The 7,500-nt window shown below is 46.8% G+C and overlaps 1 protein-coding gene across 1 annotated transcript in view; it reads left to right on the forward strand.

Moving 5' to 3' along the window:
* The window catches only part of vcam1b (vascular cell adhesion molecule 1b), a gene marked incomplete at its 5' end in the record, with an annotated part of 12,080 nt that extends 7,326 nt beyond the window's left edge, over positions 1 to 4,754 (forward strand). Inside the window, 5 exons of the mRNA XM_071536591.1 lie at positions 2,833 to 3,165; positions 3,447 to 3,565; positions 3,644 to 3,788; positions 4,115 to 4,375; positions 4,594 to 4,754. Coding sequence (XP_071392692.1) covers positions 2,833 to 3,165; positions 3,447 to 3,565; positions 3,644 to 3,788; positions 4,115 to 4,375; positions 4,594 to 4,754 — 1,019 coding nt within the window. The remainder of the gene's footprint in view (positions 1 to 2,832; positions 3,166 to 3,446; positions 3,566 to 3,643; positions 3,789 to 4,114; positions 4,376 to 4,593) is intronic.
* Between the last annotated feature and the right edge of the window lie 2,746 nt (positions 4,755 to 7,500).

The following is a 7,500-nucleotide window of genomic DNA, read 5'->3' on the forward strand; positions in this document are numbered from 1 at the left end:
AGCAGGCAGAAGAAGAGGCAAACCCTCCATTACTGGACCAATCAAACAACATGGAGGCAGTGGACAGACAGAACCAGAACTTGGTCCAGTGTTGAAGAGCAGCTCTGATGGACCTGAGCAGATGGAGAGCTGGTTGGTCAGGTGGTGCTGAGATGATCAGATCAAATGATTAAAGTGTGCAGAAGGTCCAGAGGCGAATTTTATGCACAGGTAACTGCTTGGGGCCCCCAGCATGAGGGGGCCCCAAGGGCCGACTCATTTCAGTCCACAGCAATGTCTCAAATTGTGGGAACCCCCTAAACTACGGTACCCTTGCAGCGATAATCAGTAGGAAACCTCCCTAAAGGGCCCCATCTCATTCATGTCTCTGTGACCAGCTCAGCACAAGTTTGTTTTGATTCCTGATTGGTTGATTTTACCATGCTGAATGAAGAGGTCCAGGAGTTAAAAAAGAAAGAGAAAGAAAGAGGAAGAGAAAAGAAAGCAGGACAGTGGTAAGTGATAATGAGATAATGACGAATGATGTTAGACGAAAAAGTTAGTTAGCAAAGATACATGATGTCATGTAACGTTACCTATAGCTAACTTTTGTTTTAGGCACTTAACTAATGCTATCTAGCAAGCTAACAGAAATGAGTTTGCTAGCTAGCGAGAAAGAAATCGTTTTTGTTTTTTTTGGCTAGCAGTTATTCTAATTGGCTCGTGGCTTACAGTCGTCTGAGTAAAGTGATTTGTTTGGTTTGGCCTGACAAAGAGCCGCTGGCTGTCAGCTGGCTTTGCCCCCAAATCTAAACATATGAACCTTGAGCTCATATGAGATTAATTAAAATGTAATGTAAATAAATAGTTTAAGCTAGGTTTGTGAAACTGATTAAGTCTTAATCAAATGGAATATTAATTTCATCCTAATGGTATTGATGACATATGCCATGCCCTATTTTACAGTTAATATAAGTGTGTGAAAAAAAAAAAAAATAGATTCTGTAAACGATTTTTGATTGATAACTGATTATTTAATAGATGTTCTGGGGAACATAGTGGCAACAAAGGACGGTGAGAAGGGCCCCATGGGACTTTCTGCCTGGGGCCCCATCAGACTCTAGAATCGCCTCTGAGAATGTGAACAGGCAGATCTCATGTTGCATTCAGGTCCAGTCAGGAAAATGTGAAACCAGTTGGTAATGTGGCATGGAAGAAATTATTAAATTCTGGTGAAAATCTGACATGTGGAGCTGGAATATGTGTTATAGGTCTGAGCTCTGCTGAGGAACATCTAGTCTCTCATGTTCATGTCCAGTCTGTCAGTCAGGAGAAACATGTCAGAAATCCATCAGCAATCAGATGAGATATGATGCTTTTCTTATTTGTCTGGAGATGCAGATGAATATTCTCATGAGGGAGAGGAGAAACAATTCAGATTTCACTGATCCTGCATGAACACAGTATGGAGTCGGGCTGCATTCCTCCACAGATAAAGAAAAGGTGATTAAGCAGCAGATCTTTCCTGTGGGTCTGGACTGGATGTGAGCCAGAGCTGTTTGGACAGATCTTGGACAGATTTTGCTGTTGAACATCGTCCGGTTATGAGCGGTCAAAGGGTGAAGAGTTTAATTCTGTTATTTTAGTGTTGTTCTAGCAGAGAGGAACACTTCCCCCGGTCCATCTGTCTCTGAAGTGACAGGCGGAGGAAAACTGTTCTGCTCTGAAGGACAGGAAGCGACAGGAGGAGGAGAAAGGCCGAATCCTCCTCCGCTCTCGCTCCGAACTGACCCGAGACCAGCTGCCTCCCACGCAGCAGACTCCCTTCCAGTCAGAGGGAGAAACAGGAGGAGACGGTGCTGAAGGGAGTCTGTGTGTTTGACAGCCATCCTCATCATTCACACAAGACACAAATTATTTCACAACCGAGCTGCTGAGAGCTTCCAGACGCTCGATGTCGGCTTCTTCTGCCACATTCAGCTGTTTCAAAGCTTTTGTCGTCCAGATCGGTGATCAGATTAAACGTCGGCACTCGTCTGACTGGACGCTCTGACGTACAAACCAAATCCTGTAAAGGCTAAAACATGAAATCTGAGTTAGAGGCTCATAGAGCAGCAGGGATGAATGAGTTTCTCAGGTCCAGACTCTCACTAATAAGCCTTAGGCAACGTTCACAGGAGCGTTTGTGAAATATCAACAAACAGACAATATCCCAATAATACCGTATTTCCTCTAATAGTGGCCGGTAGTCAATTAAAAGCCGGGTCTCCGGTAACGGCCGGGGCCGTGGTCGACACCGACAGATACAGTCCGGCCCCAGACACAGGCCGGGGAAAAACAAAGGAAACAAGCGTGAATTCGCAATAGCTGTGACCACATACACACACACTGTGGCTACAGGCCGCCAAGGCTGGGGAAACTTTTGTGGACCGACAGACCGACAGACCGACAGACCGACAGACCGACAGAGTGACAGAGCGACAGAGCGAGTAGAGCTGCCGGTCGCAGCTAAAAACAGCGGTGGATCCCGGTAAACTCCCGGTGCCTGGCGGAAGTCTCTGGAGCGTGCCGTCGTCGATTACCGTAATTATCGGTAATGCGTCGCGGTAACAAAAAAACGGCTACAACCCCAACAGAAGCAGGTCCAACTTCATCAGCCAATGAAATTCATCCAGACTGCTTCAGACGGTTTGTAGCCCCGCCCACAACAGCGCGGCCCGGCTGGTTTCGGCTCAGACTGTCGGACGGTAGAGGTCATGTGACGCTGCCCAGGCTGCTCACCCTGACCCAGCCTCTTAATATTTCTTCTTTACAAATGTGACGAAGTTTCCGCTTTGTTTTAATTCTCTGCAGCGTTTCCGTCCGATCCGGTTCTGGAGTCTCCCGGTCCGGTGCTGCCGGGTCAGGAGGCGGAGCTGCGCTGCTCCGTGAGGAACGTCCACCCGGCCGACCGGCTGAGGATCCGGTGGCTGGCCGGGAACGCCACGCCGCCGTCAGAACCGTTACGGAACGTCACGTCGGAACCGGGCCGGTTCTCCGGCCGGTTACGGAACGTCTCGTCCGTCCTGCGGTACCGGGTCGGTCCGGGCCGGCGGGACGAGGCGGTGACCTGCCGGGCCGCTCTGCAGACGGAGGAGGGAGGGGAGTGGAGGAGCAGAGAGACCAGCACCTCCCTGCTGATCCACTGTGAGGGGGAGAGACGCTCCGCTCTGTTTCTTACTTCCTCGGCTTCTGTCTGTTTGTCTGTTAGGGATGGAACGATGTTCAATATATCACGATACAAAATGAGACGATACGTATCCTGGGACAGAAAAATGAACGATGATATTAGCTCCATTTTATTTTTATCGAATCCTGAACCCCATATCGCGTATCGAATCGTATCGTGAGATAAGCAGATCGTCCCATCCCTACTGTCTGTATATCTGACATGTGATATGTGTTCTTCACTGTGCTGACGGTTCCAGATCCTCCGAGGGGAACCTCCATCACTGTGAGTCCAGGCGGGGGGGCGGTGGAGGGGGAGCAGGTGACGCTGTCCTGCTGCTCAGACGGAGCTCCGGCGGGGAGGCTGGTGCTGAGGAGAGTGACCCGGGAGCAGGGGGCGGAGCTCCGGGAGCAGGGGGCGGGGCTCCGGGAGCAGGGGGCGGAGCTCCGGGAGCAGGGGGCGGAGCTCCGGCGGGCCGACGGCTCCTCCTGCGTCTCCTTCAGCCTCTCCTCCGCTCTGCTGGACGACTCCGGACTCTACCAGTGTGAAGCAACAAACCAGTACGGCTCCCAACTGGTCAACACCTCCCTCACTGTGTCAGGTGAGACAGACAGCTACTGACAGACAGACAGACAGCTACTGACAGACAGACAGACAGACAGGCAGATACTGACAGAGAGACAGACAGCTTCCCTTTGCTCTGGATTCTTTCTCTCAGTTCTTCCTCTCCTCTCTCAGCTTCAGTTCCTCCTGCTTTGTGTTGCTTGTGGTTTAGTTTGTCATGTGACAGCTGCTGTCTGGAGACTTGACCTCTCACTCCTTCATATGATGCAGCATGTGTCTGGACAGAAATAGAGCGTGACATCAGCGCTGAGCGATGTGGCGTTACACACTTGAAACCTTCTGTCCCGCCGTGTCCCGCCGCAGCTCCTCCCAGGAACACCACGGTCCTCGTCCTCCCGTCCCCGGTGGTCCAAGAGGGACAAAACGTCACGGTCTGTTGCCGAGCGATCAGCTTCCCCCCGTCCGACGTGGTTCTGAAGAAACTGGCCGACGGGACGGAGCTGCGCTCTCCGGACGGGACCTTCCTACTGATCAACGTCACAGCCGGCGACTCGGGCCTGTACCAGGTCAACGTGACAAACCACCTGGGCTACCAGACCAGAATCTTCTCCATCAGCGTCATGGGTCAGTTAGTCCAGAATCTCCTTCTGCTGCTCCTAGCTCCGTCCAGCAGAAACACCTCATTGTAATAATTCTAAAAGCTTGTGAGGCTTAATAAATCCAAACTGAACGAGCATAATGACACAAATATGTCTAATATAATTATTACTGTAATTATGTTAATGAGGTTTTTGATTGGTAATTCAATGTTACCACTTTTTTGTCTCTGTCTGTCCATCCAGAGAGAAGCATCAGCCTTCCTCCCAGCCTCAGCATCATCATCATCCCTGCGGTCTGTGTAGCCACTGGGCTAGCAGCTTCTGCTGTGCTGCTGGACTACCTGAGGAGATCCAGGAGAAAAGGCTTCTATCAGCTGGCCAAGTCTGCTCCCACTACAGCCTGAGGCTCACATCATGGCTACAACATCCCAACATGTGGCTACCGCATCCCAACATGTGGCTACAGCATCCTAACATGTGGCTACAGCATCCCAACATGTGGCTACCGCATCCCAACATGTAGCTACAACATCCCAACATGTGGCTACAACATCCAACATGTAGCTACAACATCCCAACATGTGGCTACAACATCCAACATGTGGCTACAACATCCAACATGTGGCTACAACATCCAACATGTGGCTACAACATCCAACATGTAGCTACAACATCCAACATGTGGCTACAACATCCAACATGTAGCTACCACATCAATTAATATTTCATCATGAACAGTAGTAAACATTCTCAGTTTAGCCCATATGAGCTTGCAGCAGCCATACAGCACACTACTTTGTCAGCAATTACTGTTGAATCAGTGGCTTTTAATAATTGTGGCTTTTGGTGAACTGTCCCTTTAACAGCACAGTCTGGAACCAAACTACCAGAAGAAGGAAGGAAACCTGCTGAAGGTGTTTGAACTTTTCTACTGAAGAAGCAGCTTTGGCTTCAGGTTCCTAGCCTGAAACCTGTCCTCTCATTGGACGGAAAGAGACACCAGGCTGTCTGTGAGATTTAAAAATGTCGCTCATCTGAAAAGTGAAACGTTTCTTTGTATGATTCAGTTTCTGTTTGACTCAGACTGTGTTTCTCATTCTCTCCCTGTGGATGATAAATGTTTTTCAGTATTTACTGGATTTCTTTGTGAGTCATGTGAACAGATTGTAGATGTGTACAGTTTCTCTTTGTCCTTTCATTAAAGCTATTTATTTCTAAACTCCGGTCTGTCCTGGGAGCTTGGAGGAACTTTTTACAGTTTGTGGAAATTATCGAATATTTCCTGAAACTTTCTGTGATTCAGCGGTCAGACAGCCAATCAGCTTTCCTGTTCACTTTCTGTTAAAAGCAGTGTTTCTTAGTAGTCCCCTGGATTCCAGTTGGTAACCATGGTGACATCTCAGCTGGTAACCATGGTGACACTTCCACTGCTGGTAAAACCAGTACTGTCTTTGAAATCACACTGAAAACATTTAAAAAAAACAGGATTTTGTGTCATTTGTTGCTGATTTTCTTCATATTGTATTTTCAGTTTTTCTTCTCATGTTCTGTCTCTGTGTTTGTCAGTATTTCCTCAGATAAATCCTGTTGATAATCCTGTTGAACCTTCAGCCTGACAGTCAGATCACATTAAGTCTGACTGAAGAACTGCTCCTGCTGTTCATTTCTAAATGAAACTCACACTGTGGTTCAGTAGAACAGACGGAGAGACGAGTCTGTAAAGGCCTTCTGAAAGAGATGTGAATATAAACTATAGATCAATACAGAATCTAATCTATATTGAAGTTTGTTAGAAACTGAAAATCTCCCATAAAAAAGATGAAAACTGTGAAAACTGTAAAATGGTAACATGTATGAAGTCTGGCTCTACCTGATGATCCTGTTCCACCACACATACTGTCTGTTCTGAAGTGTTTTTACACCAAGGCATTATCATCTTTACTTCACTTATTAAAACTTATCTTTATACACTTGCTTTTATGTGACGTCTTTTGTTCCAGTAGTTTTACTGTTTCTCCCTCCAGGTTTTTGTTCTGTGGTGAGAGAGCAGACTGTTCTTGTTGCTGTGGGATCAGACTAAACGCTGGCTCGCTCTCTTTCCCTCAGCGTTGCTAACGAGCCGAATAAAAGAATAAAAGGTTTTTCTCTTCAACACAAAGCTCATTGGTTCATTTCAGCTGGTTGTCATGGAAACGAGGCTTTAGATGGGAGGTGTGAAGGCAGGAGTGACACATCTCAACGCTGAATTTAGATCCATCCTCATGCTTACAGTTTAAACTCACACACACACACACACACACACACACACACACACACACCTTATAACTGATTTGTTTTTTCCTCCTGAAGTCTTTTGTTTAATCTGTAAAACACTTTGCGAATAAACTGTTTTGTACGAAGCGCTTCATTCAAAATGTGATTTCATTTTGTTGATCCAGATCAGCAAACTGTTAGTCATCTTCATCATCATCATCTGATTTTTAATATTTATTTATTTAACCTTTATTTTACCAGGTAGTCACTTGAGATCAATGATCTCTTTTTGAGCAAGGCCTGGCCAAAATGGCAGCATTTAAAAAACAAACATACAAACACAGACAAGAACATAAAAGGCAAAGTGGCGCAAGGGGATCAATCTGAGCTGGAGCGGACAGGACTGAATGGGATTGGGGGGGAGAACGGAGGGTAGGGTAAACAAGGTTAGGGGGGGGGGGGGTTGCTGCAGAGAGAAGGTCAAGTTCATGAATATAAGTATAACCACATTATACAATGAAGCATCGACATTCTCCCATCTCATTCTTTAAAATGTCTGTAATTTGAGCTTTAAAATCAGATATGGTTATGAAAGCCTGTAGTTTCAGAGTTTTTTGAAGTCCATTCCAGGCAGAGGGAGCAGAGAACATGAAAGCCCTTTTCCTAAACTCAGTGCGGGTTCTGAGGCATAAAAATAGTCCAGTGATCGTAAGCTGGAAGATGGGTTTGATGTGATAGTGAAATATGAACAGAGGTAAAAAGGGAGCTGAGCAGTGATTGCTTTATAAATGAAGGTAATGAAGCAGCCAGCTGACTTTAGCAGACAGAGTGCAATGATGGGTAAGTGATCTATAACCGGTAATAAATCTTAATACACCCTGGTGAGCAGTGTCCAAC

The sequence above is a fragment of the Centroberyx affinis genome, unplaced genomic scaffold (assembly GCF_046629955.1).
Source record: "Centroberyx affinis isolate AG114_WGS23_722 - 3 ecotype Tasmania unplaced genomic scaffold, CSIRO-AGI_Caff_v1 ptg002912l_1, whole genome shotgun sequence".
Classification (NCBI taxonomy): domain Eukaryota; kingdom Metazoa; phylum Chordata; class Actinopteri; order Beryciformes; family Berycidae; genus Centroberyx; species Centroberyx affinis.